The sequence below is a fragment of the Molossus molossus genome, unplaced genomic scaffold, assembly GCF_014108415.1.
Source record: "Molossus molossus isolate mMolMol1 unplaced genomic scaffold, mMolMol1.p scaffold_m16_p_3, whole genome shotgun sequence".
NCBI lineage: Eukaryota > Metazoa > Chordata > Mammalia > Chiroptera > Molossidae > Molossus > Molossus molossus.
In genome coordinates, this window is record NW_023425366.1 from 127,233,665 (window position 1) to 127,256,917 (window position 23,253).

Below are 23,253 nucleotides of genomic sequence, written 5' to 3' on the forward strand. Positions count from 1 at the left end.
CATCGTCCCCGAGGACACCCACGTCAAGGCACCCTCAGGTCCCCCTTCCCGTCCCCTCCTCTCCGTCCTCACGCAGCACCGGGGTCTGCGGGGGCCGGGGTGAGCCGCAGTTACCTTCTCGTTGCTCCGCTTCCAGAAACACCCCATGATGAAGACCACGGCCACGGGCGGCTGCAGGTAGGAGCTGATGGACTGGATGTAGATGAAGAGCTGGCCGCCATGGCTGGCCTGGATCACCGGGATCCAGAGGATGGAGACCAACACCAGGAGCAGCACAAACAGCCTGGTGCAGGTGGAGAGAGACCACGTCACTGCCTTCTTCCCTGGGAATCTCTCCTTGGTTTATGGCTTTGTGGAGGTGGTTTCATCCAGTCGAGTGGTGCCGGGAAGTCCCCATGCCCACTTCCAGGTCATTCTCATTCCCGCCCTAAGCAAGCACTTGGCATCTGTCTGGAGGCTGTCCCTTCCGGACATCTCACAGCAGCGGGCCGGACAGTCTGTGTGTTCGGCAGTTGCTTCCTCCATTCAGCATGTCTGAGGGCCATCCGGGCATCGGGCGTCAGCACTGCAGTCCCTGTTTTGTGGCAAGTATTCTGCTGAATCGGGTGGGGAGCCTGTTTTCTGCCAAGGGCCATGCAAAATTATCATCTTAAAAATCAGCCTGCTCTGTTTGGTCAGGGCAGCTTGGTGAGGCGTGTGATGTCAGCTGATGCTGACTTTGCAGGACGCTCCCCGCCCCCCACGGCGGAGTGGACACGCCGGTCCATGCCCCGTGTCTCCCCCTCGAGCATGCACATCAGGTTGTTTCTGCAATTTGCGTTTGTGAGAACATGCTGCCGTGAGCATCTGTACAGTCCCCGCAGACTCCGTTTCCTTCCTAGGCGTGCAGTTGGCGGTTGTGTGGTAGGTTTATGTTTAACTGCTTAAGAAACTGCCTGTGTGAACAGCTGAACCCTTCACCTTCCGACCTGCAGCTTGGGAGGGTTCCAGTTTCCCCTCGTCTCTCTGGTGATGGTCATTCTCGTGGGTGTGTGGGAGTCTCGCAGTTTCCCAGACAACGGTCATGTTTTGCAGTTTAGCGTCAGAATAGCGTCACTGTCCTTCATCAGATATTAGGGTTTGCAGATAGTTTCCCCTCCTCTGCGGCCTGTCTTCTCGTTTTCTTAATGGTGGCTAGTGTGTCCTTGTTTTCTCTTACAGCTATGCTTTTGGTGCCCCAGCTCAAAACCGTGGTCCTGAGCCGAGGCTGAGACAGCCCTCGGGGTGCAGCTTCCTGCAGGGCAGAGTCCCGGGGCTTCTTTACGTGTATTTTACGTGTGCAGCATTTCTGTTTCCCGCTAGACTTCAGGGATTGCAGAAGTCTTGGTCGAGAAACCTTTCCCCCCTAAAACACGGGACACCTCCTCCCCTTTACCTGGCTAACACTGTTCACCCTCAGGGCCGTCCAGGTTGGGGACTCCTCTCTGAACCCTAGGTCTCCTGACCCCCGTCATGGCACTGTTGGGGTTATAGTTGCCTGGTTATTTACCCTTCTCTTCTAGCTCCATGCATACGGAACTGAGTTGTTTCTTTCCATTGCTTTATGTCCAGCGTCTGGACATAGTAGGTGCTCATCGAACAACTCTTGAATGAATGAGTGACTTACACATGGGGTCCTAATGTACCTCATTTCACCATCAGCGGGGGCTGAGCCTGGGTAAGGAAGCTTGCCTCTGGCTGGGCTCAGCTTCCTCCCCCAGGCTCTGGACAGTTCCCTCCCGGGCCCGCCCGCCCAAGAAGAGCTTACCTGCCCACAATCATGAGCTCCTTCTCAGAGGCCCGCGGCCGGACGTGGTGCCAGAGGTCCATGGTGAAGATGGTGCTGGCGCTGTTGAAGATGGAGGTGAGGGAGGACATGAGCGCCGCTACCATCACAGCCATCATGAGCCCACGGAGCCCTGGGGAGAAGGGGGGTCTGGCCTCAGGCTCTCTGCGCTCACGGCCGCTGCCTTCTCTCATGACCCCTGACCCCAGGCCCACAGCCAGCTGACCCCCAGGAGGTTCAACTCTGGGGAAGCAGAACTCTGGGTGGGAGCCATGAGGAAGGACTCGGTGGCGGGGTCGGGGGAGCCCTGGCTCTGGGGCTCAGTCCCTCGGCCCAGAGCCCGTTGCCTCCCACCACCACCCCGCGTGGCCCTCCCTCAGGCAGAGCCCAGCAGCGCCCTCCCCCCGGGTGCCGCAGCGGGTGAGGGAGGTTACCGGTGGGCAGGAGCTCCAGCACAAGTTTGGGATACGCGATGTCCGAGCAGCCAGAGGGGTTGCCGCAGACCTTCCGGCAGATCTCTGGGTCTGCACAGGCCACTTGATCTGTGGAGGACACAGGCCCACAGGTGAGCAGACCCCAGGCCTGGCCACAATGTGGCCTGACCCTGGTCAGCTCCAGGAGGCAGGATCAGGTTACATGAGTTCATGGCTCCATGACTTTACAGACCACGGCCCTCTTACCGCACCTGTCGGAACCTCGGTTTCCGTCTCGGTCAAGTTTGGACAGTAACATAAGATTATACTGAGGACAGCCCGCTGGTGTGGCTCCGTGGATTGAGCATGTCCCATGGACTGAGAGGTCCCAGCTCGATTCCCCATCAGGGCACATGCCCGGGTTTCAGGCTCGATGCCCAGTAGGGGGCGTGCGTGCAGGAGGCAGCCGATCAATGTTTCTCTCTCAATCGATGTTTCTATTTCTCTCTCCCTTCCTCTCTCAAAAAAATCAGTAAAAATATGTTTTAAAAAAAGTTATAGTGAGGATGGACCGAGTGCCAGTACCTAACGCACTTGGCCCTGGGTCTGACCCAGGAGGTGCCGACAATGCACCAGCTGCTGTCGTGGTGACTCAGGTGGAGCGGACACACCTGGAGCCAGTGCGAACACAGCGACCTCTGTCAGGCTCACCCCCGGCCCAAGGGACACCTCTGTTCCTCCGCGCTGCCAAGGGGGTGCCATCGCTGGACACGGCAGATATGCGTCACATTTCTCTCCTCATCTTCTCAGCAGCTCACGTGGTTCAGCAGCTGTTCCTCATTTTACACTCATAGAAACCCAATGTGCTGGTTCTGCTCCTCTCTCCCCCTTTCTGCACTTCTGTGCCGGGTCTGTTCTTTGCTGAGCAGCGTCCTGACCTTTCTGCAGACCCACCTGGCCTCCGGGCCGAGCCCTCCTCGTCCGCGTGATGGGCACGCAGCACAGGCGTCCTGCTGGGGGCCCCAGAGGAGCCGAGACCTGCCCCCGTGCGCAGTCAGTCCCCAGCTCTGTGGGAGGGGCTAGCGGTCACACTATCCTTGTCTTCAAAACCACATGAGGGAGGCAGAGATCAGTTTAACCCTCTCACAGATGAAGGGAAGGTCTCAGAGTTGGGAAGGGACCTGGTTACCTTCGCCCGGCCAGGTCTGTCAGAGGCAGAACTGAAACACGGTCTCCCGACTCCCAATCCGGTTTTCCAGAGAAGCCAGGCCAAGGGGGTGATGCTTTTCCATCCTTGTCGAGTCTGCCGTTACCCCGCCCAGGGCCTAATCCTAGCCCCTGGCCCCTGGCCCCTGGCCCCTGGCCCCTCAGAATCTCCGCCGTCTTCGTGTCCCCATGGCTAGCTTTCAGGTCACCTTCTGTCTTCCTGGGCTCCTCGGCCCTGAGCTAACATGCTCACCGCCGCCTGGCGCCTGCCGGCACCCCTCACCCCGGCTGGGCCGCGGTTCCTCCTGTCTCCTTTGCCAGCTGGGCTCGCTCCATGGCTCGCTCCCAGGCCTCCCTCTGCTCAGCCCGAAGCCTAGCTCCTCTTTCCTCATTCTGACCCGCAGCGCGGGCTCTCCACCCGCACCTGTGCCCATGGGAACCACCAGCCCAGGGGTGGGCACGGAGCCCTGCGCTGCCCACACCCAGCTCCTTCCTGCTTCTCACGCAACATCCGCGGCGTCGTGCTGACCGTTTCGCTGGGGCCTCAAGTGCAGGTGTCGCAGCGTCCCTGGGTGAGGCTGTATATTTAGCCTCTGTATTTTTATCTGCATTTAAACTGTTCATTTAATAAATGTGAACATTCGAAGTCCACCACAATTTAAAAGTCCAATGTTGTAGCTTCATTTTCTTGTTTAATGAAGCACACGACCTAAGAAATGGCAGGTGCCTCAGGCCCTTCTATCCGCTGGACGCCCGAGGGCCAGCTGGGCTTCGCAGAATCGTCCGCACCCCGTCCTGTCTGCCCGAGGCCAGGACCCCCCTCTCCGCTGACCCGACCATGGCAGAGCACATGGGTGCAGAGAGCACAATCAGTGGTACTGATAGCAGTTGTTACAGAATAAAAGTGGATGCCCCCAAAACTCTGGTTCAGCTGTAGACAAAATTAAAACTGTGGACCAAAAATAGCATTTGATAAGAAGTATTGAGAAGCAATCTTGTTGAGAAGAATGCTTTTAAGAGGTCCAAGTTCTTGGCTTTCTATGACTCTCCCAAGGAAGTTTAGGAAAAAATTAGAAAACAGTCACATTCTCATGTCCAGAATGTGGTAAGAAAGATGGGGCAAAGGTCAAGCTCACGTTCAAATCTACGGACTCTGTCTCGTCCCAAAGCTTCACTGTCCCAGGTACACCGAGAAGACCTCCCTGTGGTGTTTGATTAGTACAGAGTTGCTGTTGAATCTTTTGGAATGCAGCCTCCAACCATGAAAGACATGACCAATAACAAGGTTTATAAAGCGTGTTGGAGGCAGGAAATTGTGTTCGGTCTCAAGAATATGTTCGCCATAGGAACATCGGCTGGCTCGGCCAAGTTATAAATGGAACCAACACTCTAGCTCCTGCTCACCTCTCCTGGGCTAACCAGCCCCTCCCCTTATGGCCGGGGCTCCCTTGTCAGGCCCCGGGGCTTGAAATGCAGGCTGGCTCACGGAGCCCAGTGCACCGCACAGGCGGCCTTCCGAAGGCTCACGCTGCAGGAAGGCCCACCGCGCATCGGGGCGCGGACGGACGCTGCGCATACGCCTTCCACGCGGTCTTCGCGGCTCCTCGGGAAGACAGTCACACATCTTCTGAAGACAGGTAACTGGAGCACGGAGAGGTTACACAGCCCCCCGACATCAGACAGCTGGTAAGCGTCATGGATCGGTCTCAAATCCTTAGCTTATTCCAAAGCTCAGGTGGCTTTGTAAACAGGTACATCTCGGGATGCTTGTGTTTTATTGTCTTCAGGGTGATTCTGCTTCTCTCTTAATTTCTACTCGAGCTTCTTTGCAGGTGTGTGCCATTTCCCAGACGGACGGAGTGGGAGAGGGTGTGGTCCTGGCTCAGGAGAGCTCAGGATTGGGGCATAGTTTTTGGCGGTTCCGGGCCTAGTTGAAGATTCAGGGGGGAGCTGGTGGAGCCGAGATGTGGGGCAGGGGGCGGGAAGGTGCGGTGGCTTCACCCCGAGTCTGGCACTTCAGGCCAGGGCTTCTCCACCTTCCGATGGGTTTGTTAAAAACAGAATCCCAGAGATTTGGGTTCAGTGGCGCTTTGGGGCCTGAAAATGTGCATTTCTAACAGGTCCCAAGGGGTCACTGGTGCTGCGGGGAACCATGCTTGAGATGCTCTGGTCTGAGCCTTCAGACGCACAATGTCCCCTGCATCCTCTGTACTGATTCTTGTACCGTGTGTGGGGTTGATTTATACTGTACGTTGCTTCCTCATGAGCACCAGACTCATCTGTTCCATTACAAAGTTCTTAGAGGTGTAGAACATGACCTTATGTTTCATTTAACAATGAAACACTGCTGACATTTCTTAAGAGGATTGGTCCAAAGCTTAACATGCAATTTTCTGAGAGAGACAGGAGCATGACTCAGAGTCAGTGTTTGGAGGCAGACTCATCGGGATTTAAACCCCGGCTCACCCACACAGCTTGTGGCAAGACACACTGAACCTGGGAGTGATACAGAGCCCTCTTTTTCCTGAACCCCACAGCCAGTCCATCGCCGGTCTGGTTGGCTTCACTCTAAGTGACATTTTCAAACCATCCATGTGGATCAACGGTGGCCTGTTTCAGAAGGGGTCCCTGCCCAGCATGCCCTGCGACATTGCCCTGTGAATCCTCCTCACTGCACTTACTTAGCACAATCAGTGATCATCTCGTTTATCCGTTCATGGAACTGAGTGCCCCTCCTCCTGGAACTGAGTGCCGCCGCACAGGGATACATGTGCCTTGTTGTCGGTGGATCCCCAGGGCCCTCCTTCTACAGCTGGCTCTCAAAACCGTGTTGAATACCTAACTGGGTGCATTTGCTTTTCTGAGCCTCGGTTTCCTCATCTGGAAATGAGAATAACGAAGGTGCTCGCCTCGCACGGTCGTTTTGAGGAGCAGCGGCGGTAACGTCGGTGTAGACAACGCTCGAAGCGTGTCCACAGGCCAGGAGCTGCTGGGGCCCAGCGAGGACCAACCCCATTTTACAAACCAAGAGGCAGAGACCAAGATGAAGTGCCTTGTTCAAGGTCACACAGCTAATGACGGGCAGATTCAGGCCCAGAGAGCTCAGCTCAGAGTCCGTCTTCATACCCCACCCTCTGCTGTCAACTCTCCGCACTGGGACTGGCCTTTTCTAAGGGCACGTTGAACGTTGGCTGTTCTGAACCACGTTCTTATTCGTATCTCAAGCCTTGCCAAATAGCTGTACGTTTTCCCTCACGTCCCCACAAAACCCAGAAGCGGGTTCTCCCTCCCTCCAGGCCTTCCCCAGCCTGCTGCCCGCGGCTCCCTGTTCCTCCTGCCACTGTGCTCGGGAGGCTAAGTCCAAAGTCCGGCACCACAGACACACCCTGCTTCCTGTCCCCAACTCTTCCCTCCTCTTTTTTTTTTAAATCCTCACCTGAGGATACTTTTCCCATTGATTGTTTTCAGATAGAGCGGGAGGGATGAAGGGAGAAAGAGAGAGAAACGTAAGTGTGAGAGAGACACATTGATTGGTTGCCTCCCGCAAGACCCTGACCAGGGTCAGGGATTGAACCTGCAACCCAGGCATGTATCCTTGACCAGGAATCGAACCCGTGACTCTTCGATCTGTGGGCCAATGCTCTAACCACTGAGCCACACCGGCCAGGCTGTCCTCACTCCTATTGTCCTGAATTCCTTTGACAAAACTGCTGGACCGCCCCAGTAACTGTCTCACCCCTCCCTTCTTCGCCCTGTGCGCCACCATTGAGGATAAGGAACAGGGGAGGGAGCGCTCTGCCGGCCCCCACTCAGAGCTCATAAAGCCTTCGTGGGAATGGGAAGGAGCTCACTGGGGTGGAGAGTGAGGAGCTTTCTTCTGTACAGATCACCACTTCCTGAGACCCCAGTGACCCCTGATCGCACCCCACCCCCGTACGTTGAATCCCCACAGGGCAAACCTCATCCCTTTAACACACACACACACACACATGCTAAGGCAAATACCCTAAATGCTTTGCTACTCCTGGTTTTGGGTAAGAAAAGTAGCCCCAAAAGGGTTTCATTGGGCCAAAGTCACCAGACCACCAGCTCACGCACTACAGCGTGAGAGGAAATCTCAACAGGAGACATCAGGGAACTGACACCCGAGACCACGGAGTTTAGTCTAGTTTGAGGCTTCAAAAAAATAAAGCTGAGGCAAAGCCCCAGACAGGTCCCCTCCGTTCGGCCGGGGATGTCCGTGGGACGTCCCCACTGAACGAGGGTTGGGAGGTGGTGTCCATCGAGGACTGGAGAGGGGCCTCCGCACGTGCTCTTGGCACAGCAGTGACGATCTCCAGACATGTCGCAGGGCCTGAGACTCGGACCCCGACCTCCCGCCCCTCTCACCTGGGAAGAGCACGCGGCTGACCATCCCCGGGAACACCATCATGAAGAGGGGCAGCGTCTTCAGGTACGCAGCCATCAGGGAGCCCCCTTTGGCGTGGGACAGATTCCTGGCAGCCAGACTCCGCTGCACGATCACCTGGAAGACAGTGGGTGACCGCGGGCCGGCGGGCCCTCCGGGGGCGCTCGGACAGTGGGTGACCGCGGGTCGGCGGGCCCTCCGGGGGCACTCGGACAGTGGGTGACCGCGGGCCGGCGGGCTGTCTGGGGGGCGCTCGGACAGTGGGTGACCGCGGGCCGGTGGGCCCTCTGGGGGTGCTCGGACAGTGGGTGACCGCGGGCCGGCGGGCCCTCCAGGGGCGCTCGGACAGTGGGTGACCACGGGCCGGCGGGCCCTCTGGAGACACTTGGACAGTGGGTGACCGCGGGCCGGCGGGCCCTCCGGGGGCGCTCGGACAGTGGGTGACCGCGGGCCGGCGGGCCCTCCAGGGGTGCTCGGACACATAGCTCCTTGGTGGGCACGGTGGGCTCAGATCTTGGTTTGCTGGCTTCTCCTTGCGGAAGCATCTCCCCCCTTCTCAGTCCCTGTGGCCCAGCTGAGGTAGCCACGACCCCCACCTGCCCCTTCCCCACTCCTTTCTCCTGGGTTGGGCCTGGCCAGTTAGAGTTGTCCACAGAGTCACTCATTGGCCACCACGACTGGTCAAGAAGAAGTAGGTACCCCGTGTAGGCCAATGGCAGCTCCACAGGAACATTCTCCTGAGAGGGATGACGCCCCAGTGGGAGGGGCCGGGCCCGCGAGCTGCCTCTGCGCCTTCCTACCAGGACACCTTCCCGAGACGACCATCTCAGGGAAAGAAGATGAGGGCTGGAGAGGCAGAAGCAGTTTCTGATGACAGTCTGAGCCCCTCGGTCCAGCTGTGCCAGGCATGGCTGGAAACGGACAGCCGGGGCTCAGATCCTGCTTCCCCACTTCTGTGCTGTGTGGTCTTGGGCAAACAGTTTTACCTCTCCTTGCCTCAGTTTTCTGGTCTATAAAATGGGGAGACTATTAGGACCGTTTCGACAATTAAATGAAGTCAAATCATATAGAATATTTAGAATAGGGTCTGATAAATAGTAACTGCCTAATAAATATGAATTGTTACCACTGTTATTATCCCTCCCCCCCTTTATGTAGGTTAAAGAAAATATAGGCTTAAACAAGTTTTTCCTATAGACAACTAAGGATCCTCACTCCGTCAGCAAAGAACCCCTCGTGGGAAGAGAGTGGAGAGGTAGGCTCTGCCCCCAGTCCCACACCACACCCCGAATAATGTTTGAGGCTCCTTGGTGCAGATGCACACACCTGTTGGTGAGGAAGCGTGTGTTCGAGGGGTTTTTGTCTCCAGAAGCCATGGGCCCCTCACACAGTTGTGGAGACAACAGGATGACCGGGGACAGCGTGCAGCTCAGCTGCTGTCCAACGTCAATGACGGCGCACAGACAACCGGGCCTTGTGGACAAGGGCCAAGGTCAGCACCTGTGCCCTCGGGAGCACCCAGTCAGCCAGTCACAGCTCAGAAGAGCCCTGGTCACAAGCTGGCCACCCAGGCTGAGGAGTCTGCTTTTTTGTCACTGTCAGACCCCAAAAGGAGTAGTCAGGTGGCACTGAACAGCCCTCATCTCCACTGAAAAGCAGTGACTGAGGAATGGGAGGAAACATGGAACCCGGGCCCAGGGGCCCTTGCGGAGCACGGCCTCGCCGCGGGGCACCCTCTGCACCTGCTTCCTTTTGCTCTTCCTGCCACAAGCGGGCACAGACGTCCCCTCCCTGGGGTGGGAGGGAAGTGGGGAGACCTCCAGGGAGAGGTCATGGTGGCGGCTCGATGACCAGCCAGTGGGCTTCTGCACGGATGGGGGTGTTCTCTCTTACACGAGGTTCTGGATAAACCCGAGTGAAGAGAACGTCCAGCAAATGAACAGAGTGGTTAAAAGTGCAGGCAGGAGGACAGAGAAAAGTGCAAATCTCGGGTCTGGTAGGAGGAGGAGGGGAGGGACAGGGACAGGATTGGGATGTCTGGGCTCGTGGCCCGGCGCAGTGTGCCTGGTCTTGTCCCGGGGCCTCCTCAAGGACTCCTCTGGGTGGGCTGAGTCTGGGTCTGGCCGTGATTTAACCCCAGGGGCACGACCAGCCCAGTGTTCTCTGCCTGGGAGACCGGGCCACCAGTCCTCCAGCCCTGAGGTGGGGTCCCCCGGAGCTCAGAGCCGGCTGCTTCCGGAGTCATCGGGTCTCAGCGCAGCTGGAGAAGTCACAGCGAGCCGTGGACCAGCAGGAGTAACCCGTCTACCTGGCTGCCATGGGGATGCTGTGGCAAGCGGGGCACAGTGGACTTCTTCCCTTTTGTTTTACAGTGGACATCTATGTCCCGCCCCTTCTCTGAAGTCCATCCCCTCTTCACACGGCCGCCGTGTCATCGGGCACAGTCGCTTGGTCCGGAGTTCGCCCCTGACCCTGCTGGGCCAGGCAGAGTCCTTGCACTGGAGTTTGGATTGGGGACTCGGGTTGCAGCTTGTTTCCTGTTGGTCTGTGGTGGGAGACCGTGAAGTCCATGGGTGAGGAAGAGGGAGGACAGCGAGGGAACCAGAATCGGTTCCAGCGGTTTCTGAAGGCTAGTTCAGCTTCTGCGGTCTGTGAGCTAATAAGTGCTCCCCCTCCGTTTCCAGAGCTAATTTAGGTTTGATTTTTCCTGTCACTGGAGACCAAGTCACCCTTACACGCACAAATCATTCTTGTCGGGTGCTGCACGCGAAGACCCAAGACGTGGACTAGGCTTATCGGAGGAGCGGGGAGCGTGAGGTCTCTGTATCCGCGCTGGGAAGTCGCTGTTTTTGTTGAGAAGTTGGTGTCAGTGGCGTCAGCCGCTTGTCCACTCCAACGGGCGCCCAGTGAGGCTGTCACGCAGGGGCGAGGCCGTGAGGTGCAGGCTGAGTCGGCGATGCCTCAGTGCCCAGTGAGGCTGTCACATAGGAGCAAGGTGAGGTGCAGGCTGAGTCGCCGACTCCTCGGTGCCACGCTCACGCGCGGAGCGGCTTTGGCCCTGGCCAGGCCGTGTGGACGCAGAGAGGGACGAGCTCCTTTGGGAAACAGCCTTCTGCTGGAGAGAAGGCTGCGGTGGGGGAGCCCGGGACCTCATTCCTGGAAGTGGAGCCTCCAGATGTGAATGTGCAGACAGCTGAGTCAGTTTCAAGACAGCTGCGTGCTCAAAGCCCACAGCCCTGGGGGAGGGCGTCCCCTGTGCAACCCCCGCCCCCAGGACTGTGGGAGGTGACGGGCACCATGCTGTGAGGCGGTGGGTCAGCGCAGCTCCACTGTCTCACTCCTCAGTGCTGCTCACCTCTGTCTGCCCAGGGAGACCCGGACGGAGCCCTCAGTCGGTGAGCAGCGATGGTCACCTTGCCTTTCTTCTGCTCTACCACGAGCCCACTCCAGGCCGGCAAAGGCGCACATGTCCTGGGTCAGCGCCAGCCCGGGGAACCCTCGGTCCTCGGACTTGACAAACTGCAGCTCAACAGCGACACTGTGTAGTCAACACCATGGTCATGAGGATAGTGGGGGCTTGTGTTTCTGCACCCTCTCGTTCTACCTGGCACTTGGAAGGAAGCCAAACCCCCTGGATAAGTCTCCAGATTTTGAACACAGCAGGGAGGGCTGGAGGGGCCTTCAGTGCGCACTGCAGCGCCGGCTCGGAGGTCTGCGGGTCTCGAACGCTAGGCAGAGGACAGGGTGAGCCAGCGAGCGGCGCCAAGAGCGGCAACCGAAACCAGTGAAAACGTAAATTTTTCTTTTTTAATCCTCACCCGAGGATATTTTTCCATATTTTGTTCAGATAGAGTAGGAGGGAGAGAGAGAAAGAGAAACATCGATGTGAAAGGGACACATTGCGAGGCTGCCACCTACACGACCCAACCAGGGCCGGGGACAAACTGCAACCGAGGTACGTGCCCTTAGCGGGAACCGAACCCGGGTCTCTCTGGACCACAGGCTGACACTCCAACCGCTGAGCCAAACCGGCCAGGGCGAAAGCATAAATGTTTCTAATGGTCTATTTATTAAATGTCCCTGCAGCAAAAGCACTGTGACCAAATCCCTCATGCTCCCCTTTTTCGTACAGGAAACAGGCTCAGAGGTGTGAAATCATGTCCACGGTCACACCACCTGAGCCGGATTCCCGGTCTGTTCAACGTGAAGCCCGTGCTGTTAGCCTAGACCTGCTCTGCCTCCCAAAGGCTCTCCCACCGGAGATTTCTAAGGAAGAGAAGGGGTCTGCCTCTTAAAGGGGCAGTGTCTGGTATTGCACCACCCCTGCCGTGGTACCGAGCTCTTCCCGGGGAGGTGTCCAGCGCCCGCAGTGGCCTAGTCTGCATTCTCCGTAGAGTCTCCTTTAGTTAAACTCCCATCACCTTTAATACGCAATTTAGCTTCTAAAACGGTACCCAGATCTGACTGTTCATGTAACAGAAAAAACAAACACACCTTTCAACTGGTGCCATAGTCACTGGGTTTGAAACCTGAGAAAATAAACAGGTGCACCGTGAAACGGTTCCACCCATCCTGGTGCCTCGCTCACAAGTGTCTGCTGTTTTTCTTTTTAAATGTTTAAAAATTTTTATTGATTTTCACAGAGAGAAGGGGAGATAGGTAGAGAGAGGGAGAGAGTCTATTGGCTGCCTCCACAGGCACCCGGACTAGGGGATTGAACCCCTGTCCCAGGTACGTGCCCTGGCGAGAATCGAACCAGCCACCTTTTGGTGTACCGGACGATGCTCCAACCAGCTGAGCCACACTGGCCAGGGCTTTTTTTCATTCGAGATATATCCATTCAGAGTTTCTTTACGCATATACAAGTAAAAGCGAAAATCGAGTCTATTCTCTTTCGTTTACAAAACAGGGCTTATTACACACACTGTCGTGTCTTCTGCTTTTCTCACACCAGCCACGTGGTGCTGACGCCGTGCTCTGGCTGTGCCCTCTGCTGGGAACGCTTTGCCGTCCACGGTCACACGACCCTCGCTCCCCCCATGCCCGCACTCAGCAGTCACGGCCAGGCCCGTCTCCCTCCCCACCCTATTTAAAATCGCACCCCACAGTCCCACCCCAACCCCTCTGTCCCTGCTCTGCTTTTTACCACCTTTTACATTGCACAGAACTCATTTACTGTGTCCACTCCAGCTAGAAGGTGAGCCCTGCCTGATTGGTTTACTCTTGAACTCTAAGTGCCTGGTACACACACGATGTCCCGTGAGCATTTGTTGAGCAAACATCACCCAGAATCAGCTTTAACCTCCCTTTAGACAGTCTAGAGTTAGTGTTTCCTCTCGTTTGCTCCCTAGCTCTTCCCCGACATTCAGCAGGATGTGTGCAACTTTGCCATCACGTGGGCAGAGCAAGAAGGAAGATAGCGTGTGAGCCCTAGAAAGGGAGGCATTATCAACCATGGGGGGGGCAAATCAGAGAGGGGCAGTCCTCGCCCAGCCCCCAGGCGTGTGCTGGAGGGCCCGGCCCGCGGTCCCGTACCTGATCTGTGCACCAGTACCAGAGGGACGGCACGGACATTCCGAACAGGATCCCGGGCCACGGGAGGTCGGACGTCAGCGGGTCGCGGAAGATGTGGAAGGCGTCCTCGCGGGGCAGCCCGCAGCTGCTGTTTTCAGTGCGGTTGGTGGCCAGGGCCAAGAAGTACTTCTCCATCAGGCCTTCCAGCCCTCCCACGGCCGCAAAACCTGGGCACAGAGGGAGCCACTTTGCGGGGAGCCCAGCCGGGTCCCCGGCAGGGACGGGAGAGTCGGAGATCATGACACCCCGCTCAGGGTGTAGTTACCAAGGAAAGCTACCTCCTTAATGGTTCTTAGCCTCTTTTCCCTCTTTCGTTTTCATGCCTTTGGTAGTGAGTATGGAATGCTTTTCAGAATAATATTGCTAAATGCATAACATAAAATATGTAGGATTAGAAAGGAAACCAAATATCAGATAGGCAATCACCAAAATGTAAAAACTACGGTGACCTAGTAATGTATTTATTTGACCATTAAGTAGCCAAACCTAGCAGGAGGTCTAATAACAATTTTGTTTCAAAAGAGCCCTGAGCACAAACAGGGTTTCAATGCATCACAACTGCCAGAACATCTGGATAAGAACATCTGAGGTACCCTTCGGTATCAAAGCCACAAATACGGCTGATATTGCCGTGGTTCATTGCCCTCCCACAGCAGCAAAACCTGGACACCAGAGGGAGCCCAAATTTCAATGATAGATTCATGAAAATAGAGGTGAGTTTTTTCTTTTTTCTATCTAAGGTTCACAAACACCCTGAATTCTGCCCACAGACCCCCGCTTAAGAAACCTTGCCTTAGTGGAGCGGTCTTTCACCCCTGGACTTCTTGGGGTCTCTCCGTTCATGGTATCGCAAGAGAGGTACACATAATTTGTGACCCTGAGCAGGTGGTTTCCCTGGTCCGATAGTGGGGGTGGCCCAGCGCCAAACCGCCGGGGCTGGAGCTGGGGCTCAGTGAGACACTGCGCATGAACTGCAGGGTCAGACACAAGCATGAGCTATTCTGAAAAACAGCAAACTACTGCCGTTTGGAATCTGCGTCTTTTCATTCATTGAAAGGATTCAGAGTTACCCCAAAATAAGGTCGCTCTCACCATATTACATATTGGAAGGCTTTTTTTTTTTTGGTATGTGCCCCTAGTGGGAACCGAACCAAGGACTCTCTAGTCCGCAGGCCGACACACCAACCGCTAAGCCAAACTGGCCAGGGCAAGAAGGCTTTTTTTTCTTTTTGGTATGGAAAACAGGATGTTGGGTAGAAATGGCTACTAGGGAAGAAATTACGGTACTGATAAATTTTTGTCAAGTTGTCATTAGGTTGTCGAAAGCAGGAGGGGGATGGGAGCAGGGAGGAGGGGGTCAATGGGGACAGCTGTAATACTTTCAACAATAAAAAATTTTTTTTGTCAAGTTTTATTTCTCTGAAAAATTATTTTGTGGTGGTGGTAGAGGCGGGTGGGGGTAGGGGAGGTTTGTCAATAACCGATAGTCGACATGTGCGCCCCACCTAGCATATACAGCAAGTAGGAGCTGAGAATACTATCGCCCCGGGGCAGGGGTGGTGGAGACAGTGAAGGCAGAACTTGGCAAACTGACGTGCACAGGAATTGATAAAACGCAGGCTCCGACCCAGCAGGTGTGGGTGGGGCCGGGATGCTGCCCTTCTGGGCTCCCAGGGGACACTGATGTCCAGGTCCGCACAGCACACTCCGAGGAGGCTCCGGTGTGGGAGACATCCGCTATCCAATGGATTCAAAGTCCTCTTGGCATAAAGGAAAGGGAGTGATTTTGACCACTAATCTAATTTCAACCACTTTACTAAACTTCTTTTTTAGGTCAGTTTTTCAGTTTCTCTCTCTCTTTTTTTCCCCTAGGTAGCCAGTCATGTCATCTGCAAGTGATAGTAATTTTGTCTTTTTCTTTTCAATATGTATATCTTATGGATTTTATTTTTCTTGCACTTCTTCTGTGTCTAATGGAATTGCTTCTCGTGTTCCTCAGTCCCCTTTTTGAGTCTTTTTTTAAACAGATGTTTTAATTTCTTTTTTTTTATCCTCACCCGAGGACATTTTTCCATTTTTTGTTCAGATAGAGTAGAAGGGAGAAAGAGAGAGAGAGAATCATCGATGTGAAAGGGACACATCAAGTGGTTGCCACCCGCACGACCAACCAGGGCCAGGGACAAACTGCAACCAAGGCACGTGCCCTTAGCGGGAACCGAACCTGGGTCTCTCTGGACCACAGGCCGACGCTCTAACCACTGCACCAAACCGGCCAGGGCTAATTTCTTTTTAGTTATTGGACTATTAAGGTTTCCTACTTTCTCTTAAGTCAAATTTAGTAATTTATATTTTCCTAGAAAAACATGGCTTCAAATGAGTTTTTACATTTATTATTGGCATAAAGCTTTGCATATTATATTTTTATCATCTGAAATCTTCTTCTCTCTGCATTTAGTCCATTTTCTCACTTCTAATTTTACTGCCCATTTCTCTTTCTTTCCTTGATTTCATTTGCCACCGCACTTCATGGTTCTTTTCCAAGAAATGCGCATCACAGTAATTCACCCTGTAGTTTCCTCTTTTCCCGTTCACTGAATTGGGCTTGCACAGTCAGGTAGAAGTATTTTTCCAGGAGTACAGTTTTTTATTTCATCATTGACTGGATGTAAATTTCTCATTATCATTTCTAAAAAGTCTACAATTGCAGTTTTATTTCCTCTTTGATGTTAGTTCTATTTGGAAGACAGCTTTCAAATTCCTAAGTAATTAAAATTTTAAAACTTACACTTTTCCTAATGAGTTTATTTATTTATTTTTTGTTTTACATGGGTATAATAATGTAATCTGAACAATGTTTTCACAGGTATTTTTGCAAAAGTCGGTTTTGAAAAAATTTTTTCGATGGTTAATGTTTGTGGATAGTTCTCTGATGCTGGGAAAAAGTGTACTCACTATTCTGAGAATGCTTATCTATTTAAATCACACACAGCTCCTAAAACGACCTATGTTCTGGCCCCCTGTGCTGCCATGTGTTGAAGCATTTAATACTGTTTTGGTTTCTGTCCATTTCTCCTATTTCTTTTGTTTTGTGTATCTTGCTGCAAGGTTATATAATACACAAAGGTTATATCTTTATTGGAAATTTTCTTTTTTTTTTTTTAATATAAAGTAACTTAATGCTTTTGCCTTCTGCTATACTTTGTTCTACGTGTGCCACTTACAAACTACATAAAGTTGAATTTTCTCAACTCAAGCCATAATCATTGAGTTTTGTTGAGTCTTTGGTACTTGATGGCTCCAAATTATTCAAAGTTAATGGAATTAAACCACAATTCCTAAAATCGGAGAGAATCCAAAGTAAGATAGATATATGCCCACCTAGACACATCACATTAAAACTGCTGAAAACCAAAAATAAAGAAAAAGTCTTGAAGGCAGTCAAAGGGGGCAGGAAGGAAACTATTACATAGCAAGGAATAAAGGTAAGAATTACAGCAGACTTCTCCACAACTATGCAAGCCACAGAACAATAGAGTGACATCTTTAAAGTGCTTGGAAGTAAAACTAGCTTATAATCTTTTACCTAGTGAGAATATTTTTCAAAAATAAAGACAAAATAGAAATTTTTTAGGCAAATAAAAATTGAGAGTGTTCATTACCAGAAGATCCACACTATGAGAAATAAAGAAATGAAGATATTCAGAAATAGTTAGAATGAAGGTTTATATTAGCTTATATAAGACTCTTTTCTTCCTTTCAATCACTCTAGAGTATAGTAGACTGTCAGAAGCAAAGCTTGTAGCAATGCCTGGGGTTTATAACGTGTAGATATATGGCTGCAACAGCACAAACCATGAGAGGGGAATTTGGGGTGCACCATTGTGAGGTTCTGAAACTGTAAATGATAGTATCTGAAGGTAGACTGAAATGAATATTGCACACCCTGGGCCAGCACTAAAATAATCTGTAAAATAAGAAAAATGGCACCAGAGAACAAATGGGAAAAATAAACTAGCAATATAGTAGATTTTATTCCAAACCTATCAATAATGACATAAATGGAATTAACCTAAAGACAAATGAAAAGATAGAGGTTGTCAGATTAGAATTAAAAAGCAACTATATGATGTCTACAAGGAACCTGCTTAAAATATAAAGACATGGGTAGGCTAAGAGTAAAATGATAAAAAATAAAAATAGACCCTTACTTATTTATATACTTATTTATTTATTTACTTAATCATTTATCCATATCAATATAGGATGAGCTATTACTTTTTACTTTTAAAAAAAGGAGTAAGTTTTCACGGTGAGCACAGTTCTTTCTGCTAAAACAACCATGCCTCAAGCAGGGATGCCCCAGCAGTAGGCTTTTGACAGCTGGGTTTGCTGACCCCAGTGGTGATAGCAAATGCCCCTGCTTCAGAGAGGTGCTGTCATCCCCCCCAGTGGCCAGGGACCCCACTTACTGTAGCCCATCAAGGTGAGTGCTCCTATCAGCATAATCACCGTCTGCAGAGCATCCGTGTAGATCACAGCAGCCAGGCCACCTGGGAAGGGAGGGATGGGTACTGAGTTGAGGGTCAGGCACTCTGATGGAAAGGAGTTCCTCTGGGTCACAGAGGGGACCTGAAAGGTCAACACCCAACTGTGGAGATTCTCAGTGTCAATGGTCTGCAAAGAAGGCTACAATGCCTGTGGCCTGCGGTGCGTGCCCGTTCTGCAATGACTTTGCTGCTCCTTTGATATTGAGGTGAAGTTGATTTCTCTACCTCTCAAATATGGGCTTGGCCAAGTGACTTGCTCTGACCAGTAGGCCTCGAGGGGAACTTCCGCTCCTGTTCTTGCTCTTGGGTTGCCCCCCAAAACCACCATGCTTCTTTAAGAAGCACAGTCTAGCCCTGGCCAGTTTTCTCAGTGGTTAGAGCATCAGCCCATGAACTGAAGAGTCGTGGGTTCAAATCCAGTCAAGGGCACATACCTGGGTTGCAGGTTTGATCCTGGCCCTGGTCGGGTCGTGCGGGAGGCAACCAATCAATGTGTCTCTCTCACGTCGATGTTTCTATTTCTCTCTCTCTCTCTCCCCCTCCCACTCTGTCTGAAAATAAATAGAAAAATACTCTCAGGTGAGGACTTAAAAATAAAAAAGATGGTAGTCCAGCCCAGTGGATGACGGTCTGCCTAGAGGGGAGCTCAGCTGACAGCCTAGCTGACCTCTAGCGCGTGAGCGGAGGCCGCTGAGTCCCAGCCAGCTGCTCTAGGCATCGTCTAACTACAACTCAGCCGAGCCAGGCGAGACCAGCAGACACCCCATGAAATGGATTGTGGGCAACAATCCATCGTTTTAAGTCCCTAAGTTTTCAGTGGTTCATACACAATAATTTCTGAGTGATATAGGAATTGATGCTTGCGCCATAGCTCCAAGCTCTGAATCCTTTGGGGGTTTTTGTGTTGTTTTTAATCCTCACCTGAGGGTATTTTTTTATTCATTTTCAGATAGAGTGGTTGGGAGGAAAAGAGGGAGAGAGAGACAGAGAAACATTGATGTGAGAGACACATCGATTGGTTGCCTCCCACGTGACCCCAACCAGGGCTGGGGATCTAACCTATCGAACCACAACTGAGGTACATGCCCTTGACTGGAATCAAACCTGCAACTCTTTGGTCGGGTCTGAGGGCCGACGCCCTAATCGCTGAGCCAAACCGACCAGGGCTGAGTACCTTTGTTTTTAACATTAGAAAAAGAATGTGAAGTCTTCAGAGCCCCGACAGGCTTCCCGAGCAGGGCCGTGGCGGTTGGCCTCAGAGGGGTCCTGGCTTTGCCACCCAGGAAAGCTGTGGTAATTCCGGACCAGGCGGTCCTTCCTGTCTCGTCCCTGGATCTGCCTCCGTTCTTCCTCCCTTATGTGGTATAAACATGCTTCTCGTGGTCAAGGTCACTGTGCAATAAGAGTCCACGCACCTGGGCGCGGTGCTCTCCTTCCTTGCTGACAGGAATAGGGCCCTGTCCCAAGTGGGAGAGGCCCGGCCCGGCTTCTGGCCCCGTTGTCTGCGGTCTTCCCATGTGGTTCATCAGCCGGAGTGCAGCTAGGTCCTGAGCTTTGGTGCCTCTGAAACCCACCATCATTTCTATACTCACATGGTGGAGGATTTACCACGTGCCAGGCACTATGTTTAGTACTTTATGCGATCATTCACTGACGTCTGGTTAGTGCCCACCTAGTTCTACATGGGGGGACGCAGAGGCACAAAAACATCATGTTCCCTGTCCTCGCAGAGCTTGCAGTCTAATGGGGACAGACCCCCAAACAAGGAAACACAAAGATAAATTGGCAACTGCGACTCCTTCCCTTCCCCTGGGCTCCAGGCACAAGCTTCTCCCGGTGCTGAAAACAACGGTGGTCTCTCAACAGAGGCCTTTGCACTTGTCACTTCTCTGCCTGGGGCCCCCACCGGTGTCCGCGGCAGGGAGCCCTCGATACAGGCTCATTTTGTGTCGCAGGCTCCAGTCCCAGCCATTTGCGTCCCTGCTTCTCCGGCCAGCGGGGCACTGGGCACCACTGTCACCCTGGTCAGTGTGGGCGGGACACAGCCTCAGCCGCGTCAGCCCCCTTGCTGCCCCTCAAACAAGCAAACTGTGCTCTCATCTCAGAGCCCTTCCCTGTGCCTGGAGTTCTCTTCCCCTACACTCCGCATGGGCGCTCCCTTCACCGGCTATGTCTGGATCAAACACCGCCTCCGCATGGTTACCGGCTCCGGCTCCGATGTAACGATCCGCCCCTTCACTCCCCAGCTCACCCTGCTGAATTGTTCTGCATGGCACTTGTTAGGCTATGACAATGCACCCTGACATTGTTCAGTGGTTTCCTCGTTCACGTCTCCCATCCCCGCTCATATGTAAGTTCCTTTGGGACCAGGATTTTGTCTGTCAGCTTACTGCTTCACCCTCCTTCCCAGCATGCTACCCGGCATACAGTAGGGGATGTCTACACAGTGTTTACTGCTGCACCCTCCTTCCCAGCATGCTACCCGGCATACACTAGGGGATGTCTACACAGTGTTTACTGCTGCACCCTCCTTCCCAGCATGCTACCCGGCATACACTAGGGGATGTCTACACAGTGTTTACTGCTTCACCCTCCTTCCCAGCATGCTACCCGGCATACAGTAGGGGATGTCTACACAGTGGAATGAAGTCTGTGATACCAGCAAGGGCAGAGAGGAGGAGAAGGTGAGTATTCTAACCCAGATACTTGGTCAAGGCTCTGCTCTAGCTTGCCTCTGTTCTCGAATGCAGGCCTGAAGGGAATATGAGGCTGCCCAGTCTCAGGCCCCAGAATTAAAGTCGTGTAGGACCTAGCTTTGTTCAGAGCATGCAAATACATACTCTTAGCACCTTGTAGGTTCTCAATAAATAGGTCTTGAATCAATGGAAATAGCTCGATGCAGTTGTGGTACATTTTTAAATCCTCCCTCTTATTGGGCAGCCCCCTTCCTTAGGACAACAACAAGAGAAATCATATCTGGGGTAATGGAGTGAAGGTTTAATGAATAAGTGGTCCCAACATAGTGGAACACCAGAGGATAGGCCAGGAAAAGATGGAGTGGCTCAGTTCCTGCCCACCACACCTCCTCACATCACCTCGTATTCAATCATACCTGCAATAGTGTACAGAGCTGTGATGACCAACAGTCCAACTATGGCCAGGTACAGATCTAGTTTCAAAGACTGTTGAATAAAGATGGCACCTGCATACATGTCCACCTGTGGAAACATGGAAGTGGATGGATGGATGAATGGGTGGGTGGCTGGCTGGATGGATGGGTGGCTGGCGGGCTGGATGGGTGGGTGGATGGGTGGGGGGGTGGATGGATGGATGGGTGGATGGATGAATGGGTGGGTGCGTGGATGGATGGATGGATGGATGGATGGATGGATGGATGGATGGATGGATGAGTGGGTGGATGGGTGGATGGGTGGATGGATGGATGGATGGATGGGTGGATGGATGGATGGATGGGTGGGTGGATGGATGGATGGATGGGTGGGTGGATGGATGGATGGATGGGTGGGTGGATGGATGGATGGATGATGGATGGATGGATGGATGGGTGGATGGATGGATGGATGGGTGGGTGGATGGATGGATGGATGGGTGGGTGGATGGATGGATGGGTGGATGGATGAATGGGTGGGTACGTGGATGGATGGATGGATGGATGGATGGATGGATGGATGGATGGATGGGTGGATGGGTGGATGGGTGGGTGGATGGATGGATGGTGGATGGATGGATGGATGGGTGGGTGGATGGATGGATGGGTGGATGGATGGATGGATGGGTGGGTGGATGGGTGGGTAGATGGATGGATGGGTGGGTCGGTGGATGGGTGGGTGGATGGATGGGTGGGTGGATGGATGGATGGATGGATGGGTGGATGGATGGATGGATGAGTGGGTGGATGGGTGGATGGGTGGATGGATGGATGGATGGGTGGATGGATGGATGGATGGGTGGGTGGCTGGATGGATGGATGGGTGGGTGGATGGATGGATGGGTGGGTGGATGGGTGGGTAGATGGATGGATGGGTGGGTCGGTGGATGGGTGGGTGGATGGATGGGTGGGTGGATGGATGGATGGATGGATGGGTGGATGGATGGATGGATGAGTGGGTGGATGGGTGGATGGATGGATGGATGGATGGATGGTGGATGGATGGATGGATGGGTGGGTGGATGGATGGATGGATGGATGGGTGGATGGATGGATGGGTGGGTGGATGGATGGATGGATGGTTGGGTGGATGGGTGGGTGGATGGATGAATGGGTGGGTGGGTGGATGGGTGGGTGGATGGATGGGTGGGTGGATGGATGGATGGATGGATGGGTGGATGGATGGGTGGATGGATGGATGGGTGGGTGGATGGATGGATGGATGTGTGCAGCCCAGGTTCCCCAGCCTCGATTTAGGACCCAGCCTAGATCTGACAAACACAGAAGAGTCACATATTGTTGTTTCTTCATCCTGCTCCTTCCAGACTTGTGGTCTCAAACTGTACCCCTGTGGGCAATTACATGTGAGATTCTCTTCCCTGGGCTAACACAACAACCTCCTCAGTGGTCTTCCTGTTCCTACTCTTGGTCTTCTTACAGCCCGTCCTCCACAGTGCACCTAATCACGGTCTTCTCATCCTTTCCCCCCAACAAGGCTCTCCAGTGGCTCTCCAGGGCCCCGCGATGGTCTCAATTAACAAGCGAGAGTGTCACACCAGGCCCGTCGTGACCTGCCTGCCACTTGTCTCATTTCCTTTACTCACGTCCTACTCCCAGTCATCTGGGCACCCTGAAACACGCCACTTTTCTAACAATCATGCTCCTCCATGCCACCAAGCTTCGGCGAGTTCTGAGTGATCTCTCTGGAAGGCCAGTTTCCCTTTCTCTAAAGCCTTCCTCGGGCGGAGCTCCCCTGCGAAGGCTTCCCCAGGCATAGAGCCAGCTACTGCTCCACGAGTGGATCGCCTAGCCCCTGCGACCCCACACGGGACAAGCTGTCTCTGAGCCCAGCTGGACGGGAAGTCGGTGTCAGTGTGCGCCAGGCTGGCCAAGTGGCGTGTGCCCTGCTCTTGGCCACTTTCCAGGAGCTCTGCCCGTCCAAAGGTCGGGGCGGGGCGGGGCGGGCCAGGGCCATCAGCACGTCTGATTCACAGCTGATCACGGCTTATCTCTTGGGAGTGACAGTCAGTGACCCGAACATCCTGAGATGTTGCCAAAGCAGCTTTGGCAGGAGTGGGGGAGGGGTCCTTCCCTCTACCCTCTGCCCAGGCCTCCCCTCCCCCACCCCGCCC

At 53.4% G+C, this 23,253-nt stretch overlaps 1 protein-coding gene across 1 annotated transcript in view; it reads right to left on the reverse strand.

Moving 5' to 3' along the window:
* SLC5A11 (solute carrier family 5 member 11) overlaps positions 1-23,253 on the reverse strand; it is a 45,214-nt gene that overhangs the window by 2,407 nt on the left and 19,554 nt on the right. Inside the window, exons 6-12 of the mRNA XM_036279583.1 lie at positions 21,065-21,170; positions 17,875-17,955; positions 13,367-13,572; positions 7,813-7,948; positions 2,239-2,346; positions 1,787-1,937; positions 115-283 (exon numbers count right to left, since the gene is read on the reverse strand). Coding sequence (XP_036135476.1) covers positions 115-283; positions 1,787-1,937; positions 2,239-2,346; positions 7,813-7,948; positions 13,367-13,572; positions 17,875-17,955; positions 21,065-21,170 — 957 coding nt within the window. The remainder of the gene's footprint in view (positions 1-114; positions 284-1,786; positions 1,938-2,238; positions 2,347-7,812; positions 7,949-13,366; positions 13,573-17,874; positions 17,956-21,064; positions 21,171-23,253) is intronic.